We start from the raw sequence: 20,196 nt of genomic DNA on the forward strand, positions 1-20,196 counted from the left end.
TGAAACATTTTTTAAATTAATGTTTTTCTGCAGCCCTGAGTCTGCCAGTCACATGAGTCTGCAGCAGGTGGCCACGGCCAGCCGCAGACATTTTCCTCACCCCTGCAAGATGGGCAACCATGCACAGCTTGGAATGTTGCCTGCAATCCGCCTCAATTATGTATATAGCGCTGATCTGGGATGATGGGTCAGTGTCAGCGATCCATGAGATGGGAAGGTTCTGCCCGTGATCCGTGGGATTCAGACTGGAGTAGAAAATCCAGCCCATTTTGTCATTATCTTTGTCTGCACAAGGATATTGCAATTATTGGGTGAAATGCTTTTAACATTCAAACTGAAGGCTCCTGTCTCACTCAGTGCATTCCCCAACACCCAATATTCAGTTTCATGTTTTAACAGGCTCAGAATCTGGTGAATCAGGTACATACAGTAATAACACAGGTAAGAGGATTTTTATCTTGAAGCACATTAGGGAATCTGACACACAATGTTAATTATAGTTGAACTGCATTTTCCAGCATTGTCTTACTCGCAGAAAGAAATGTGTGGAAAAAGTATATGGGGCCAAATTCCCTTGGCTGTTCCATTGGACTTTTGCGGTAGTCTAGTGGAAGTTTGGCACAGTGACTTGGATAAAGATCGGGACCCAGATGCACCAGGTCCTGATCTTAGTTGAGAAAAGCTTGTTCCTTATGAGGGCACTGACACGGAGGGGGTGAGGCTGGTGGCGGGGACTCTCTACACTGGGACTTCCCACTTCCTCAGCCTATAAGGGACCTGGCGTAGCACTGGAGGCTGGTACAGGTGAGATGAGGCTTCCTGGTCTCCAAAAGGCACAAGTAGGCATCATCATTGTGAGTGGGGTGGAGGAAAGGGAGAGCAACCTGGACTCGTGAACTTTGGAGATTAGGTCATTTTTTCTTTCATCATTATTATGGATAGATTACACAGACTCTAGCAGGATCAGCACTGGAAAGTTGAACAGCCAAATCATCTCCCTTTTATAAGGCAGCTACATCTTACTGAGAGAAACTGACAGTGCCACTGATGGAATTTAATGTTATATAATCCTCGACTGATTTCTCCCTCCCAAACCTACTAAGGGCAAGTGTAGCATCCCAAACAGATCAGTAAACTCAGCACAGGCCAGGGATTGAAGCTGGAATCACCTGGTCAGCGTGGCTTAGTACAACTCCAGGCAGTGTCTAAAATGTACCTAGCAGGACAACATTATCAATAATATAAATAGCTCCTCAGAAAATGCTCCTGTTTTAACAGTACTACTGAGTTAATTTAGGTAGTATACATCACTGTTAGAGCGACGTGCAAATAATGCTTTTGGTAAGCTGAATGCAGTGATGCTTCTATTGGTCTGTGCGATGTAATGGGGCAGAGATGTTTTGTTTGGTGGGTTTTGCAGTGTTGATGTCAGCTTTATTGAATTATTATAGCTTCTGTAAATTGTTTTATTGCGTTAGCTGTTATCGTGCTAGGTGCAGGTTTACAACCCTTTCAAACTGAAACTTTGAGAGTCAGACATGCTGTAGTTTCTGATTGGATGCTAGATGTCAGGTCATGAGATGTGATTCAGTTTCAATTACTCAGTAGTGCATTGTGGTAGGAGACCTGAGATAAAACAATGAACATCTGTGTCTGTGGAACGCAATCGAATAATGTTAGATTGACAGAATGCTGCCCTGAAATGCTTCTTAATTACAGTTAGAAATTTCCCAGAGGTTTTCCTGCAGCCATTCACCTCCTTCAGATTAGGTAAATTGGTTTATCATAGTCTACAGAACAAAAGGATTCATAACATTTTTTATCTACAGTTTTGCCCCTTACCCCTATCTCTTCTGGATTTGTCAATTCTCACTGAAGTACATTTACACAGATATTGACGACCATGCTGGTCCTTACCCAGGTGGTCATCTGTCACATCTGAGTTTGGATTGTGAAGCCTAGATACTGCACCGTGGGTACGCTTTACACGTGAATAGTTTGAAACGAGTGTTACACTGACTCAAACTGACATATGTGACTTTCTGTGGTCGGTTCATTATCATAATTATGCACAGCTTCAGGTACATATTTTCACGTGTGGGTACATTGCATAGAGGTGAAATTTAAAGGATGTAGACAAAGACAAATGTAAAACAGACAGAGAAATGAACTCCTAACTCCATGGGATCAGCTATCTTTACTTTAAACAACATTTGTCAGGATGTGCCAACAAAATCCATTTTTCCTTTCTACAACTGCTTCTTGACATTGTAACTAACCTTTGTGCTAGCTTACTTTTTTTTATTAGTTCCTGGGATGTGGGCGTTACTGGCAAGGCCAGCATTTATTGCCCATCCCTAATTGCCCTTGAGAAGGTGGTGGTGAGCCGCATTCTTGAATCGCTGCAGTCTGTGAGGTGAAGGTACTCCCACAGTGTTGTTAGGGAGGGAGTTCCAGGATTTTGACCCAGCGACGATGAACGAACGGCGATATACGTCCAAGTCAGGATGGTGTGTGACTTGGATGGGAACTTGGAGGTGGTGGTGTTCCCATGCGCCTGTTGCCCTTGTCCTTCTAGGTGGTAGAGGTCGCGGGTTTGGGAGGTGCTGCCAAAGAAGCCTTGGCGAGTTGCTGCAGTGCATCTTGTAGATGGCACACACTGCAGCCACGATACGCCGGTGGTGGAGGGAATGAATGTTTAAGGTGGTGGATGGGGTGCTAATCAGGTGGGCTGCTTTGTCTTAGATGGTGTAGAGCTTCTTGAATGTTGTTGGAGCTGCACTCATCCAGGCAAGTGGAGAGTATTCCATCACACTCCTGACTTGTGCCTTGTAGATGGTGGAAAGGCTTTGAGGAGTCAGGAAGTGAGACACTCACCGCAGAATACCCAGCCTCTGACCTGCTCTTGTTGCCACAGTATTAATGTGGCTGGTCCAGTTAAGTTTCTGGTCAATGGTGACCCCCCAGGATATTGATGGTGGGGGATTCGCCATTGGTAATGCCGTTGAATGTCAAGGGGCGGTGGTTAGACGCTCACTTGGAGATAGTCATTGCCTGGCACTTGTGTGCCACGTATCAGCCCAAGCCTGAATGTTGTCCAGGCCTTGTTGCATGCGGGCATGCACTGCTTCATTATCTGAAGAGTTGCGAATGGCACTGAACACTGTGAACCATCTGAAGAGTAGTGCTTCCGCAGGCTCAGATTGACACGGCAGGTGGTCGCAGACATCTGCAGCCTCATTTCTGAACTTATGATGGAGGGAAGGTCATCGGTGAAGTAGCTGAAGATGGTTGGGCCTAGGACACTGCCCTGAGGAACTCCTGCAGCGATGTGCTGGGGCTGTGATGATTGACCTCCAACCACCACAGCCATCTTCCTTTGTGCTAGGTATGACTCCAGCCAGTAAAGAGTTTTCCCCCCGATTCCCATTGACTTCAGTTTTTCTAGGGCTCCTTGATGCCACACTCAGTCAAATGCTGCCTTGATGTCCAGGGCAGTCACTCTCACCTCACCTGTGGAATTCAGCGCTTTTGTCCATGTTTGGAGATAGTCATTGCCTGGCACTTGTGTGCCACGTATCAGCCCAAGCCTGAGGTCGGGAGCCGAGTGGTCCTGGCGGAACCCAAACTGGGCATCAGTGAGCAGGGTATTGGTGAGTAAGTGCTGCTTTATAGCACTGTCGACGACACCTTCTGTCACTTTGCTGATTGAGAGTAGACTGATGGGGCGGTAATTGGCCGGATTGGATTTGTCCTGCTTTTTGTGGGCAGGACATACCTGGGCAGTTTTCCACATTGTCGGATAGATGCCAGTGTTGTAGCTATACTGGAACAGCTTGGCTAGAGGCGCGGCTAGTTCTGGAGCACAAGTCTTCAGCATGATAGCCGGGATGTTGTCGGAGCCCATAGCCTTTGCTGTATCCAGTGCGCTTAGCTGTTTCTCTATCACATGGAGTGAATCAAATTGGCTGAAGACTGACTTCTGTGGTGGTGGGGACCGCCGGAGGAAGCCGCTCTGGATCATCCACTCGGCACTTCTGGCTGAAGATGGTTGCAAACGATTACTCTAGTTCCTAACCTACTCCTTCGAAGTACTCGCTGAGTGATGTAAAGTTGAGCGGTGGGTGAATTGGTTCCCCTGGGATCTCCGAGACCTGAAGTGACTCTTTACTCAGTGCTTCAGAGGGACCAGCTTCCAACAGACTGGCCCTTGCAGTAGCAAGTGGAACCAGGCCCATATTTGAAACATCCCCATGTGAAGGCATTGTCGAGGGTATTAAGAAAGTGGGTTGATTGCCATTCTCTGCAAGACAGCAACATCTGTGCCCACTCCATGCAGCCCACAGGTACTGGGCACAGTTTCTGAGATGCTACTCGTCACAGACTAGATAGTCCCATTGAGGTCCTGTGCAAGTGCCTTGTTCAAAATATCTAATGCAACACTGTTAGCTGCCGCTCTGGAAGCTGTCAATGTCCTTAGAAGCTCTTCCTGGTATCTTGATGCTGCAGCAATCTCACTGGCTGTCAGAGTCCAGGATGTTCTGCAGGTAGTGAGACTGAGGTGTTCAGAGGGAGCAGGGGAGGGGGGAGGAAGGATGGAGGACCGTGGCCTGAGCGTTTTTAGTGCCCAGGGCCCCAAGAAATCTTAATGTGGCTCTGGTAGCACCGCTCAGGATGCATTGGAAAATCTGGGGGCCCTTCCAGCTGCTGAAACCCCCTAGGCTGCTCCTCCGCCTACCATCTTGCTGAAAAGTGATGTTGCTCTGTAATTTGCTGCAGCCTCTTAAATGCTGCACCAGAGTGGCATTTTCCTCCCTCCCAGCAACAGTAAGCCAATCAAGGGCACTTTTCTGACCTTCAGACCACCCCACATAGCTATTGAGGGTTCTGGAAGGAAATTGCTGCAAGTTAGGGACGGTTTCACATTGAGGGTTGTTAGGGTCTGCAGGCAAATGATAATGCAACCCAGCACTTGACCCCCTGCTGAAGTGGAGGTGTTGCTGCATGAGGTGATTGCAAGAAGGTTGGCCCTTTTTATCACCGCATGGCACCATTCTCATAGGTCAGCATTGCAGCATGCCTGGCGAGATTTGAAGCAGGTTTCAGGTCATAGCTGTCTGGTACTATCACTAGGTATTCCAGCCCTATGATGTATGGTAATTGCAGGTGTTCTAGGAGCTGCTCGCACAGCTCCGTACCTGGTTCTGTGATGATGCAGACTTTGTGAAGGCAGTTCCCCACGGTCATTGCGTCACTATCTACACATATATGGTTAGTGGCATCTTGGTGGATATGACGAATCAGACTATTTTGGCTGTTAATCCACCTGGTATGCCTTATTTCATGTGGTACCACTGAAAGCATGGCATACTATAATTGAGGTGCAGCACCCATCGTTACAGTTTGGCATTCATATATCACAGTGATGCTATCCGATCTTCTGTCCCAGCTTCCTTTGGGAATAGGAGCCTCTGCATACACTGATCCTATGCCAAAGTGAAGTATGTTCATCTCTGTCTGCAGATACAGGTGTGTGGGTACTGGTGGGTGGACACAATACACCTATCGTGCAGCCTGATCTAGCATTCTTTCATTGGCCTTCTATTTCCAAACACCTCCGATTGGGGAATTCCCATTAGGAAACCTATTGGTGTGGTTAGGGCAAAAATAAACATTACAACCATTGGAACAAAGACTTATGTGAATGTTAAGTGCCAGCTGAAACAAAGGGGGAAAATAAAGAATAATGGTTACGAAATGGCTGAAATACATTTACCTTAACCTTGTGTTCATGATCTATATATGTACCATTACCCAACAATCCTGGATATTGTAAAGTCTGTGGGTTGTGCAGTTAATTACGACACAGACTTCAGGAGTAACATACAACAGGACTTTACTATTCGAAGGTCAGGGCGAATCTGCCCTATAAATCATGCCACAGCACTTATATACCGGTGTGGTCACCGTCGGTATTACCGTATACAGAAGCCAAACAAGTAGTGCCACACCTAAAATAGTTCTCTTAAAGGTGAACGGTTACATACAATAGTCTCTTAAAGGTAGACGGTTACATACACTACAATCCTCCCTTTTTAGCTTACAACATACTATTTCTCATTAACATACATATATTCAACTTCAGGTAAACAATTTACAGATATAGTCTCTGTGGGAAACAGTTCACAGGTTCAGTCTCTGTGGGAACAGTGTATAGATTCAGTCTCTAGTCTTGACTCGGTCCGAACAACATCGCTGTGGTGTAGCCGGTTCACATTGCTAGCGTGACTCCTCCACTAGTCTTCCCCTTGACGTAACAGCTTGAACTCCCGTCCTGCTGAACCAGCAATGCTGACTTTTACAAACAGCTGTATTGCCTTGGTAATTTTCCTTACTTTCCAACTGATTTATCTCCCTTTGTAGGGCCCACGTGCATGATCTGGTAGGAGTGATAATGATTTTGATGGTTATCATCTTCTGCTTCTTCTTTTTCTTTTCTGCTTCTTGGAGACTCTCGGGGCTCCCAGCTGTAGCGCCACCATCTCTCTATGTTCCTTAGACTTTAAGTGCTTCATCCTGATTTCTGCACTTTGGGAGTTTTCATCACAAGCTGGGCAGACCAGATCCTCGTAATATTCAGTGTCACTCAACAGGTCATGGTAATATTCGGTGTCGTCCTGAGCTAGTCTAGCGAGGGGGCCTGCTACTTCTTCCGTACCCAACTGGACGTTAGCCGACTGTTGTTCCCTCCCTAGACATCTTTCCTGAAGAGACTTCTTCATGCGTTCATATTCATCCCGCTCTTCCTGGGTTTCCTGCAAATCCTTCACTAATGACCTCGTTTGTGATTTCAACACTTCCCCTTCCCTCGGGGATTGATTGATCAGGCTATTCAATCCTTCTACTGGAGCAGCTGTTTCAACATTCTGCTGTTCACATTGACGTGATTCAGCGTACTTTTGGCATCCCTGTAAAATCTGTGTTGCAACCTCAGCTATTTCCATAACTTTTGAGAGCTCCGAACTCCTTCCCTTTGAAGATTGAAGCTCGTGTTCAGATTGTTCCCATTGTAGAGTCTTGTCCTTCAGCATATGAAGGAGTTGGCTGACCGTTAACTCTTCCACGGGAACACTGTGGGTCAGAGTCTTCTCCATTTCATCCACCTTTTCCTCCAATGCTTTCACCTTCTTTTCCTCTTGTACTTTGGCTTCCAGCGCTCGGAGAAGTTGCGCCTTGATGCTCTCTAGCTCATGTTCAGAGGCCATTCTTACAGTCTCTGTGTTTCTTACAGTTCCCTTTTCTTCCACTGAACGGATTCCCAGTTGAATCTGTTCTTCAAGTTGTTGAATCTCGGTCATTGCCGCCCCATATTTGTCTTGGGTTTCCTTTAATATTTTTATGAGTTCTTGTACATCTTGTCTTTCAGGTTCTGCCATGTCTTTCACCTCTAATTTCTCATCTATGGATGGAACTTCTACCGATGAGTCTGTCTTGGCCTTGAGCTCATCAAGAATTTCCTGCAGCCTTTGGACTTCTTGCTCATGTTCAACCTTCAGTTGCTCATATGCTTCCACTGAAACTAGCTTTTCGGAGGTTGCCGAGTTAACCCCTTCCAGAATTGTAGCCTGGGCCTGTTCATACTGTTCTTTCAACTTCTCACACTCTGCTTGTAAGGAGTCGTAAAGAAGAACTGGAATAAAATCCTGGCTTCCTGAAGATTCCTCTTCATTTGCTTCTTCCTGCAAATATTCTAACTCCTGAACAGCATAAGGGAGATGTGATCGGTAATTGGTCACGATGGCTCTATGGTCGCTCTCTGCTTGAGCTAGCTGCTTCTGTTGTCTTTCCAGATTCTCCCATTCGGTATCATAGAGCTTTTTCATTGTTTTCATCTCTTGTACGAGACGGTAACTCAATTGTTCTAATTGTTGTCGTAATTTGAAATAAGTTTGAGTCCGAGCTCGGTGTTCTTCCGTCATGGATATGTCCGTAACTTGAACAGGCTCAGAATTTTCTGTCGAACTAGGTTGTCGTTGTTCGGTGGAGTTCTGTTCTGAAACTTTGTTCTTCTCTGGAGCATAAGCCTTTATGCATGCCTTCGTTTTTCCAACCTTCGTCGGCAAGTCCATTTCAGCCTTGTCTTTCATATTTGGGTTGGTCTTATCGTCATCCGTTTCAGAATCTGAGCTGATTGTCTGCACCGAGTCCTCACTCGTTATGGCTTTTAGATAGTGCCATTCCATGTCTATTTTTTTGATCCACTCCCGTCCTAGAAGTGGTGGTCCTCCCTCATGTCGTACGTATAAGTTCATTCTTGGGTGTTCTTTACCCCTATCTCTCACTTTGACTCTTATCTTTCCCATGGGGTATACTTTATGCCCCGTGTTTGTCTGCAATACGAACTTGGTATCTCTTAAGGGTATATGTGAGAATAGCCGGTGGTAATCCCTTCGATTTATGACTGATAGAGCTGATTCAGTGTCCAACTCCATTTTCACTTGGATTCCAGCTATTTTTAGCATGACCCAGATAGTTTGTAGGTCAGCTTCCTTACTCACATTGTGAATTCTCAGACTACCCAGCTCCTGGCCGTTTGGGTCTGAGTCTGAATTCTGTTCGTCTGAACTCTTCTCAGCCACCTTGTGTACCTTGTTGTACTTTTCCTGTGATGGCTTCCTTTGGTTGTTGGTCCTTTGGTTGTTGGTCTTCTTCCCTGACCAGCATACCTTAGCTATGTGACCCAGTTTGCCACATTTCCTACATTCCTGGTTCTTAAAGCAGCATTGGTTCTGGTCGTGTGTTGTCTTCCCACAACGATAGCATTTTGTTGTTGTCGAGGTAATTTGATCCACACTTAGTGCTGCTGTCTTTAGCTGCATTTCCGCAGTTCCCTTCGCTGCGGCTTCGTGCGATGCTGCAATAAGGACAGCCCTGTCAAGTGTAAGGTCGTTCTCTTCGAGTAGTCGCTTTTGCGTTCCTTCCTTTGCCAACCCGCACACGAACTTGTCTCGCAATGCCTCTGTCAGATTCCCTCCAAACTGGCAGTATTTCGCTAGTCTACGCAGTTCGACCAAGTATTCTGCGTTGCTTTCGTCTTTTCGTTGCGTTCTCGCATAGAATTTGAATCGTTCCGCCAACATTAACGGTGTAGGGTTCAAGTGGTCCTTCAGGACAGCCACAATATCATTGAAAGTCTGATCCGCCGGTTTAGCTGGTGCTAGTAGATGCTTCAAGAGCCCGTATGTCTTTGCGCCCATCGAGTTCAGCAAGGTTATAGCTTTGTCATCTTCTTCTATTTTATTGGCCTCACAATAGATCTCAATGCGTTCCACGTACGTGGCCCAGTCTTCTACTTCGGAATTAAAATCGTTGATGTTACCACGCTTAGGCATCTTCCTCTCTTTGGGAACAACACAAGTATTTCTTTAAATTATTATTTCTTTTTTTTTTCTAAGATGGCGGTTTTCCCGCGAAAATGGCAGTTTCCCGCTCTTATCTTCTCTCCCTGCCCACTTCAATGGCGGTTTCCCGCTTCTGTCTTCTTCCCCACCTAATGGCAGCTTCCCGCGTTTCTTCCCTGGCGGGAGGGGTACACTTTCCCCACGGGCGACGGCCGCTGGCTTTCAGGTTCACAGCCTGCGCGTCGGCTTCAAGGCTTTCCCCTTTTTTTTTAATATTTTATGGCAGGGCGACCGGCTCTGGGTACCCCGTTGACGGCGAACAGGTTCAGCCGCTGGGCTGGCTCTCGCACAGTTCCCCTTGCTCGGCTCTGTCTCTCTCCCGCTCGCTCGGCTCTACCGGCGCTGGGTACACCCCGTTGACGGAGGACAGTTCAGCCGCTGGACTGGCTCTCGCACAGTTCCCCTTGCTCGGCTCTGCCTCTCTCCCGCTCGCTCGGCTCTACCGGCGCTGGTTACACCCCGTTGACGGAGGACAGTTCAGCCACTGGACTGGCTCTCGCGCAGTCTCTCTTGGTCGGCTCTGCCTCTCCCGCTCGCTCGGACCCCAATCGAGCCTCCCAGCCCTCTCGCAGTCCGGTGCTTCTCTCCCCGGCTGCGGCTGAGTTTCTCTCTTCCCGCGCCTACGCTCCCGGTCGCAGCGCTTCGTGGCTTCGGTCACCGCCCGGCTTTTCCCGCCGGTCGCGGTCTCTCACGACGCCGTTGGACCCGACTTTTTGTCCGGCTCCTTTTCCCCCTCGACCGTGGTCGAGTGCCCAGCCCTTATCCTCCGGCTATTCTTTTCACTTTCCCTTACTCACAGTCACCGTGGCAGAAGGGACAGTCAGTGCCTGTTGCTGATGGAAGTTTTTGTCGCTAAAGTCTTCCTCCTTTCTATTGCTGCAGCCTTGAGTTTTCTCCCAGCCGAATGACGAGGGCGGTTGCCTCTTTTCGACGCTCTTTCGTTGCTTTGAAATTATTGTTGCCGCAGGGTACGATCGGACTCGTCGCCACTGTAAAGTCTGTGGGTTGTGCAGTTAATTACAACACAGACTTCAGGAGTAACATACAACAGGACTTTACTATTCGAAGGTCAGTGCGAATCTGCCCTATAAATCATGCCACAGCACTTATATACCGGTGTGGTCACCGTCGGTATTACCGTATACAGAAGCCAAACAAGTAGTGCCACACCTAAAATAGTTCTCTTAAAGGTGAACGGTTACATACAATAGTCTCTTAAAGGTAGACGGTTACATACACTACAGATATTCATTTCTAATGCACATGATTATGAATGGATGTCCTGCATCATTAAATGTCAGGGCGTCCCCACAGTCAAATGAATATTTATATCAAGTGCCCACCTGTTCAAGGAGGGTGTTTCTACACCAGTGTCCACCACCCATGAGAAATTGTGTGTTACACAAAGTGAGCAGAGATCCAACGCAACACATCTCCACCTACTTCTCCGATCAGGATCACCTGATTTGTGCTTGTAAATTGAGGGATCTCAATCAGAACATCTGGGCTTGAGTGTCAGTGGGCCCCTGAATGAAGTGTCAAAGCTGAGCCTGATGCTATCCTGATCCAAGATCAGCAATAAACTTCTTTCAGGCGATGCTGGACAGGAACGGGAAGCCTAGTGATTTGTTTTTGTGTGTTTTCCCAGTTCTAGTACCCCCACAACACCTGCAGCTGGGATCAAGTAGCTCAGTGAACACAGGCCAGTGAGAAAACCGGAGACCTTTGTTTGTAAAGCTCAGCACCACACCATGTAATACATTTACCCATGGAGCCGCTGGGAGTCCGTTGTAGTTTTTTTATATATATAGTAGCCCACATCTCAAATAATTAAACATGAAATTCTCAAAACATTGGTATTACTATCTGACTTTATAGAACAACTGGAAAATTTACCTTTAAAAATGTTAAATTACTGATTGAAATCTTGGCCAGAAAAAGCTGTTTATTTTTCACTGACTCCTGACAGGGGTGGGACCTTAAGATTATTACTGGAATGCATCATTTACTAGACCCACAATGTACACTCAGTTCTGAAGTGCTTTAGCTATTTATATCTGTCGTTAGCTGGCATGATCCAGACATTTCCTTTCTTCTAAAATTGTTGTGTTAAAAAGGTATTTTATTTTCAACGGTAAAAACTTGACAAATAACTATTTCTTTGTAGTGTTTATTAATAAGTGGTATATTAACATGCTATTTCTACAATGTGTAACTTCTGTTTCTTTGTTGCTCTTTCAATTCAGCAGATGGCAGCTATTTCACTTTAGGTAAGTATTTTAAACTTCTGTGTTTTTATTCTCAAGAGTTTTTTTGATAGAAAACATTTCTTCAGTCCTTGTGATTCTAACTCAGTGCTGCTGATAAAATCATGTCCTGATTTGACTACAAGCTACATGTTAACAGATGTCGCATATAATGTTTACTCAATGAACTAATAACTACAGAATCCAAACTTTATACAATATCTTAATAACCTTGAAAGACTGCACAAACATTAGTATTAAGGACAACCTTAAACTGGTCAACTGGGGTTGCAAAAGAAAATGGAAACTTTTTTGTTCAAATAACTAAATAGAAATGCACTAGCCATTTTTAATTTCCCTCAATAACAAAAGCTTGCATTTATATAGCACCTTTAACATAAAAACATCCCAAAGAAATTCACAAATGGAATAGACAAGCCACGGAGGAAGGGATTAGGAGGGCTGTGTGAGCCTGATTTAAAAGATGGGTTTTGTGAAAGTTCTTAAAGGACGAGAGAGAAATGGAGAAGAAAAGAAAGAAGTGGAAAGATGGAGAGGTTTAGGGAGTGAGTTCCAGAGAGTGGGCCCAAGACCGCTGAAGGCTCTGTCACTAATGGTGGGGCAAAGGGAGAGTCAAAGACCAAAGGGTGTGGGGCAAGATGGGTTGAGAAGGTTTTTTTTTAAGAGGAGGAGAGAGAAGAGGAGGAAAAGACATGGAGGAAATTCAAGATAAGGGCGAGGATTTTAAATTTAGTACATTGGGGGATGGGCAGCCAGTTAGAGTTTTGGACAAGTTGGAATTTATGGATGGTGAAGCATGGGAGGGCAGAAAGGAGGGCATTGGAATAATTGGGAAAAATTTTAACTCCTTGCGCCCAGTGGAAACCAAACACGGGGGCTGTTAAAACGGAGTGGCTGAAATACTCTGTTCCGATTTCAAAATGTCTGATATGTCAGGCGTTTGAGGCACCTGCCAGACTTGGGCAAGTGCCTCATAAAGGCCAATGTCTCTGATGCCATCTTAATCCAGAGGAGAGCCGTGTGCCCGCATCAGCCATCCCCAGCAGCTACAACCATTTCTGAAAACTGAAGAGGCCTTTCCAGATAAGTTTTAAACTTTCCTTTCTGGGGCTAAGACGACGGAATGACAGGGGAGAGGGGGTAAAGGTGTTTAGGTGTGGAATGAAGGATGAGCTGATGCTTGATGCAGAGGCTAATGGAAGAGATAAGGGAGGACATCTTGGTAAAGAAGTTAACATGGGGCTTGGGGTGGGAGGATAGAACAGGATGAAGTGTTTGAAGGAAAGGAAGGTGCTAGAGATCAAGGAGAGAGGCCACTGTGGTGGTTTGAATGGGGAAAGTGATGGAAAGTATAGCCAGGTAAAGAGACTTCAGTCAGGGAACGGGAATCGCCATCCGTGAGTCATGTTTTGTTCAGCACCAGAATGCGAATGGAGTCCTCCACAATGAGGTTGGGGTTGCTGCTTTGGGGTGCCAGCAATGGGTGCCATGTTTGGCATGACTGAGAATGCCAGTCTCCAGAGCCAAGCCCATATTTCCCTGCCTGCTGAATCTGGAATGTGTCCTGCTCGCTTTTGAATACTTCGAATGAATCGCCTTTCATTAGCTAGGTAGCAATCTATTCCGCAAGTTAACATCTGCAGCATGTGGCTTCTTTAGTTTGTACAGTCATTTCCACCTGCTAACTGTATCCTGTTGTTATTTTACCATTTTCTGAAGATACAGGGGCTTGAGTTGAGAGTCGTCAGCATTGTGATTTGCTGCGTTAAAAAATAGAGTAATACAAATATTGAGTGAATAGTTGCAAATTTCAAACTTTTGAAAGCTGGAATCCAGAAAAACCACAGAGGTAATTACTGAGGGCATATTTGCCACAGAATTCCATCCTGCTGAAGTTCACATGGTGAGGAGGAAGGAACAGGCTTTTGGTGGTTTGGGAGTGCATCTGTGGCAATCCCACCAACATTACTGGAAATACCAGTAGCAGTTGGCTGACCTGGGGGTGTGCCAGATCTCCCCCCCCCCCCAGTAAAACAGTCTGACTGTCCCACAGCCCCCTTACAAAGGAGGTTGCCTTAAAAAGTAGAAAAACAATTTTGACTCCCCGCTGCCCCCTTCCCCCTGCCCCCCACCCATCTTTGGGGATCCAGTCACCAACCTTTTCTTGGATCTCCAGGCGGGCTCTACTTCAACAGATATGACGAGGCACATACCTGTGCTGATGCCACACTGGATCCTGACTGAGGAGCGAGGAGTAGGAACCCCTGACCTAAGGAGTTCCTGTCCCCCGTCCTATGGTCCCTTGTCGAGTGCAGGTTCTGCCCCATAAAGCAATGTAGGAAACACTACCACAAGGCATATCCAGGTCCTGACCAAATTTGCAGCCATTCCAGATGACTCCTGCCAAACCTATGGCAGGAATCCATGCAAAAGGCCAAGCAATCTTGGGACTCAAATCCTTAGAAAGCTCCCTTTGTCCGCTGGCTCAATGGCAATCTGAAACAGACCCCTTCAATGGGGCTGCAACCAAGAGAACCGAATTATTTGTGAAGTAAAGTGAATGTATCCATGTGTGTGAAGGTACCAACCGTGGGTCCCAGATATCCCACTCTATCACCATAACTATGGCAGAGTGGGAATTGCTGACCACCAGTGAGCTGGGAGTCTAACCCTGCTGGAGTTTTCATGGTCAGAGCAGGGCTAGGCCAATACCATAAATCAGGTGGATGCCTGTACCAGTATTTGGGCATCTTTGGCGTTGCTGGAGGGGGCAGGGAGCAAAATATGGCGATTGAAAGACAGATGGGCTCAAAGCTGGCAGGACCGGCTAAAAAGGAAGAGATATTGTGCAATCGATCTTTTATTAGAGGGCCTATTCCATTGTGGCTGGCTGTTATCATCTGGAGTGTCCGAGGCCATCACCGCAGCCTGGAACCCCCCCTGTGAGCCCCACTTACTCTGCTCCACTGAACTGAATGCTGGTATCTTGCTGCTGTCTAGCTTGCTCGGGGTCAGGAGGTAAGATCACCAGATGATGCGGAACTTCAGCCCACCATTCCCCCACACGAAGCTCCCATGGTCCACTGGCCCAAGGGAAATTTGGGGCCTCTTACTTTTAAACAAGAGTTCTAATCAATATATCTGTTATGTATCTGTAGGTGATATGCTCGCCACTATATTTGGGATCCTGTTTGGATGTACTGCTTTAGCCTTTGTAATTTATGTGATGAAGCAAAGGAAAAGACAAAGGTGAGAACGATGACAACAGTTATTATCCACTTCAGAAATAAAGAGAGACCTTCAACGGCAATATAAAAGCATATACAGATTTAACCAAATAATTTCAAATGTATTAGTCCATTAGGAGAGTTTGGCTTTTATAAATATAGAGTGGTACAGTATCACCAAACAATCTGCTTAAAACTGAACACAGCATTTCATAGAATCATAGTTAAATGTATTTATAAATCATCAAAGAAAGAAAAACATGGCTCACTACACACTCATGTTTTTGATAGGTGGAAAAGCACTGCACTGTCAGACAATGCAGTTCAGGCTAAGCTACCAATCAAGTTTATTACCTGAAAGAAATTCACACAGGAACAAGAGTAGGCCATTCAGCCCCTCAAGCCTGTTTACAGTGGAGCAATTTTACACTCGCACTCAATGTACTGAATTTATTTTGAATCTTAGCCTCTTTTCAGAATCTTTATGTTGGTATGCACCTCCACCCATGTAGAAATTCCATTGAATTAAGTGAACTAAACATCCCAGGGTTGCTGCCCAGACATTCTCCCCACTTCCTTTGAAGTAGAGGTCAGCTTCCTGGAGGGTTAAACCATTATAGACAGCAACCTTGATTTGATACAGTTAGTATAATTATTCCCCTCTGAGTCAGAATGGTTGTGGGTTCAAGTCCCACTCCAGGGACTTGAGCACATAAAGCTAGGCTGATACTCCAGTGCAGTGCTGAGGGAGTGCTGCACTGTCGGAGGTGCCATCTTTCAGATGAGACGTTAAACCGAGGCCCCGTCTGCTCTCACTATTTCAAAGAAGAGCAGGGGAGTTATTACCCGGTGTCCTGGCCAATAGTTATCCCTCAATCAACATAACAAAAACAGATTATCTGGTCATTAACACATTGCTGTTTGTGGGAGCTTGCTGTGTGCAAATTGGCTACCACGTTTCCCACATTGCAACAGTGACTACATTCCAAAAAAAGTACTTCATTGGCTGTAAAGTGCTTTGAGACATTCGGTGGTCGTGAAAGGCGCTATATAAATGTAAGTCTTTTCTTTCTTTTCTCTGAGCTAACATTCTTGGTGATGAAGATGGCTGCCGTCCTTGCGGGCTCCGTGCGTACCAGCAGCTAAGTGTCCTTTGCTGCTTGGTGCGCTCGACTCGTTAAGAAAAAAGCATTTCACTGACTGGATTTCACTTGTTGTATTTGGTTATGTGACAAATAAAATTGAAATTGAAATTGGTACGATTGTCTGCCCTAGCCAGTATTGTATATTCACTCTACCCTCTGGCCAAAGATAAAATAATTGTTTTCAGACATGAGCTAGTCGTTACATTTCACCTTCATAGCTCATTGACCATATAAAAAGTATAATACACAGCTTTTATAATATGAAGCAGGATGGAACTTTGTATCTGTCACTACTGCACTGTCGCTGTTGAATCAATCAAATGCTATCCTCAACTCTACGAAGTTTTAATTTAAAGGAAATAAATTTAAATTATTCTTCAAATAGTAGAAAACAATAGAGTTTCTTAGGCTAGTGGGTTGTACCCCAATAATTATGTTTTCAATGGTAAGCAGTTAAATCTAGCACAAAGTCAGCATAGAAATTAACACTCAGAAAATTGAGCTGAATATGCAATACTAACTGCAATCTCAACAGTGCCACTAGGGGGAGGCGCAGTGTGTAGACCAGGCACTTTCTTCACTGGGAGGGAGGGCAATCCAAGGGCCACATCCTGAGTTGCTGAAGATTAGTGGGGCGGTAAATTGGGGTGAGCCTGGTCATGCCGGATCTCTGCCCTGATCTGCCAAATGCAGGCGTACAGTACTTCAAAGCTGGGTAAGTGGGATCCACAGGACTGTTTCAGGATCAGTTTCTTTCATTAACGCTGCTACAGACCTTTAAGATCTGCACAACTATCCAGGCTTGATTTGAAGCGAGTTGCAGTTCTCAGGCTGTAGTTCCATCCAATGCTCAGCCAACATATTTATATCGGCTGAACTCTCAAAACCGAATGGGTTCAGCCAAGGTCAAGTGGACTACTTGTGAAAAGCGCGCACGCTGGGCCAAGGAGAATGGAGGGGAGGACATTCAGGGCTAGGAGGTTGAAGGTGATCATAATTTTTAAAACTTCCATTTTGCAAAGAATATTTATGATGAGATTCCTCTTTCTCTAATTTTCTCACCTGTTTTCTCTCCTCTCTTGAAGGCACGGGGTGCTCTTCCACGAGTAATGACAGGCCTCCGGTACCAAGTGGTCATTTTCCCATGGGAGCCTAGAAAGTGAATGTCAACAGGCTATTTGAACATAGAGGGCATCACAGCCAAGCATGTTCATGTTCTCACACAACATCCAGCAGGGGTTATCGGATAGTGAGCAGAAGCAAGTCCTTTGCTGATTGTCCCCCTGTCCTGGCCCAGAGGCATTGAGACTGGTTATAGCACTGTTTCAGCTGTCAGAAGCTGATTTAGCACAAACCAGGAATCGACGGCCTTCTGGGCTGTATGCCGTAGTATTACACCAAGCCTTTACGCAAGACTCCTTTAATATAATGTCCATCGATGCTTATAATGCTTATCTATTGAATGTATCTCTTATGGAATAGAAAGAATAAAAAAATTAAGTTTGCACTCATGTTTTGAACATTAAACAACCTTGGTGATTGTATCACAAGCCACATTTTCAAATTGGTGAACCTGCGTTCTTTGTAAAAACCTACCAGATTTTCTCTTTCTAATTCCCTTCACAGTGATTTTTCACTTATATTGCAAACTTCTTTTTACCTTTTACAGGTCAAACACTGAAACAGGACAGAAAGTGATTTACAAACCTGCTGCTACAATGGAGGCATGAGATTGCAGTGAATCTCTATTAACCAGTAGGAAATCTGGAATTGGACCTGGGTATTAGAGCAGAAGATATTGATTTCTAGAGAACAAATGACTTGTTTATTATCTGCGGTCATCGGAGCGTCAGATGTGACTTGATTCAGTTTGAAACTGCTGAATAAAAGTTGTTCTGTGCAGTACTAGGAGAAAGTATACCTTTGAGTAAACACTGCATTGTAACATGTGATTCGAGTGCAACGGAAAGAAATGGGGTACCTAAAGAGTAAAGCAGTGCAGCATTAAAGCTATTCCACTCAGGCTATTGATTTTTCATACACTAGAAGGATGGTAAACAATTTTGATCACTTGTATAAAACATTTAATCAACTTTAAGTGAATTAGTGAGTGCTTATCTATGTTTCTTCTACATTAAATGTGTTATATAAGGCCAAGTTATGTAATCTGTTTTACTGTATGACACAGGATGGTGGTGGGAAAAGGAATATTGTTGAAGAGTGCTTGGGCATATTTACTGAATGTGAGCCACACTGGTTACATAAATGGGCTCAGTTATATATCTGTCTGCTGGTGCACTTGTAACTTTGTGACAGGGTGGGAATGGAGTTACACAAAAAGATATTTGTGCTTTTTAACTTTGAACTGATATTTTATAAAGTGGAATAAAGTCAGTACTAAACTGTGCTGGGAAAAGTGGCAAGATTGGCACGGAGAAATCTTTTTAAAAGAGTTATTGTGAACCGTAAATGGCAACAATTGCAGCAGTGACATTTCTATTAGTCTAAAATAAGGTGGCTTTTTTGGAGTAAAGGAGAACTGTAATCACAAACCGAGGGGGGAAGAGCCTGTCCCTCAGGGTAGCACGACAACAACTTGCATTTATAGAGGGCCTTTAAGGTCAAAGTCCCAAGGGGCTTCACAAATTCAACTAGACAGGGAAATGGACTCCGAGGAGGGAAAGATTAGAAGGGATCACCACAAGCCTGATCATAAAGATGGGTTTTGAGAAGGCTTATAAAGGGGGAGGAGAAGTGGCGTGATGCAGGTCTTTTAGTGAGGGAGTTCTATAGAGTGGAACCAAGACGACTGAAGGCTCTGTCACCAATGCTGGGGCAAAAGGAAGAGGGAGGACACAAAAGACCTGAGTCAGAGAAACGAAGAGGGTGGGGGGGTGGATGCAAGGCCGGAGGATGTTGCAGAGGTAAGATGAGACAAGGCTGTGGAGGAAGTTAAAGGTAAGGATGGGGAGTTTAAATTTAATATGTTGGGGGACAGGGAGCCAATGTAGGTCAATAAAGATCAGCGTGATGGGCCAGACAGGATAGGAGCAGCTTTAATTAATTATGCTGCTCCCACAATTTGTCACTTTACATGGATTTCAAAGGACTTTTTAAAGGAAATATTTCTGAGCACTGCTTCAAATTTGAACAAAGCAATGGTTCCGCTTTCAAGATAAAAGGTGTTTCATAACAATGTTAGTGACTGTGGTTGAACAATGCATTCAATCAATAAAATCCTCTTCTTGAAAAGTGTCTTAAGTTACTCATTTTGCTTGCAATTTGACCTTTACCTCAAATAATATGGGTATCCATGTTATCAATATAGGGAGAAAACTCCCAAAATACTGACGCATTGGGCTGAATTTTAACCTGGAAGAGTGCGTGGGCTTGGGAGCAGGTGGGAGGTTAAAACCAGGAAAAATTTCAGCGCATCGGGAACCTGCTGACTTCCACATTTAACTCGAGCCGTTAGGCTGCGTGAGTACAACCCCCTCAGGAGAGGCGGTTTGCCAATTACCATATGTTAATCGCTCAATTAGAGCGATATTAACATGCACTTTTGACTTTTAACGTCGGGTCTACGGGTTTCCCAGGCTTCCTGAAACTCGCCAGTGAAACCAAGATGATTACACGGGCAATTGAGGGAACTGAATCAATTTCAGGGAAATATACCAATAAATACTCACTCAGTTGCTTTCTTACCTGCTTGTGCAAAAGGGTTTGTTTACAGTACTGTTGCTGAGAGGTTACTTTCTACACTTTGGAGGTTTTGCCCTATCACATCAGAATGGTGCCGCTTTATGCTGCCTGAGGTTGGACCTCAGATGAGGACCAAGATAAGCAGCGACAGCACCCGCAGCAAGCTGCTGATCACAGACCAGTAGCTCCACAGGAGAGAGAGCAGCAGCAGAGAGGTGCAGCTTGCAGGAGGCAATACCCCCAAAACAGGGTCTACAGGCAGAGGCTGAATTTCCTTGACATGTCTGAACACCAGTGTCTCAGGAGGCTCAGGATGTCACGTCAGGTGATGGCAGATGTGGTATCTTGAGCTGGCCATAGATGGAGACAGACACAGGTTAACTCCGTAACATGG

General features: G+C 45.2%; 1 protein-coding gene across 4 annotated transcripts in view; it reads left to right on the forward strand.

The window, feature by feature from the left end:
* ca9 (carbonic anhydrase IX) overlaps positions 1 to 19,355 on the forward strand; it is a 174,441-nt gene extending 155,086 nt beyond the window's left edge. For 2 of the 4 annotated variants that reach the window (XM_085973540.1, XM_085973517.1), the window contains 4 exons: positions 400 to 441; positions 11,708 to 11,731; positions 14,887 to 14,977; positions 17,770 to 19,355. In XM_085973540.1, coding sequence (XP_085829666.1) covers positions 400 to 441; positions 11,708 to 11,731; positions 14,887 to 14,977; positions 17,770 to 17,830 — 218 coding nt within the window. In that variant the 3' untranslated portion in view covers positions 17,831 to 19,355. The remainder of the gene's footprint in view (positions 1 to 399; positions 442 to 11,707; positions 11,732 to 14,886; positions 14,978 to 17,769) is intronic. The other 2 variants (XM_085973524.1, XM_085973532.1) reach the window with 2 other exon arrangements.
* Positions 19,356 to 20,196: the final 841 nt, after the last annotated feature.

Source organism: Somniosus microcephalus, chromosome 2 (genome assembly GCF_052327205.1).
Source record: "Somniosus microcephalus isolate GS21.2 chromosome 2, FLI_Smic_1.0, whole genome shotgun sequence".
NCBI classification, from domain to species: Eukaryota; Metazoa; Chordata; class Chondrichthyes; order Squaliformes; family Somniosidae; genus Somniosus; species Somniosus microcephalus.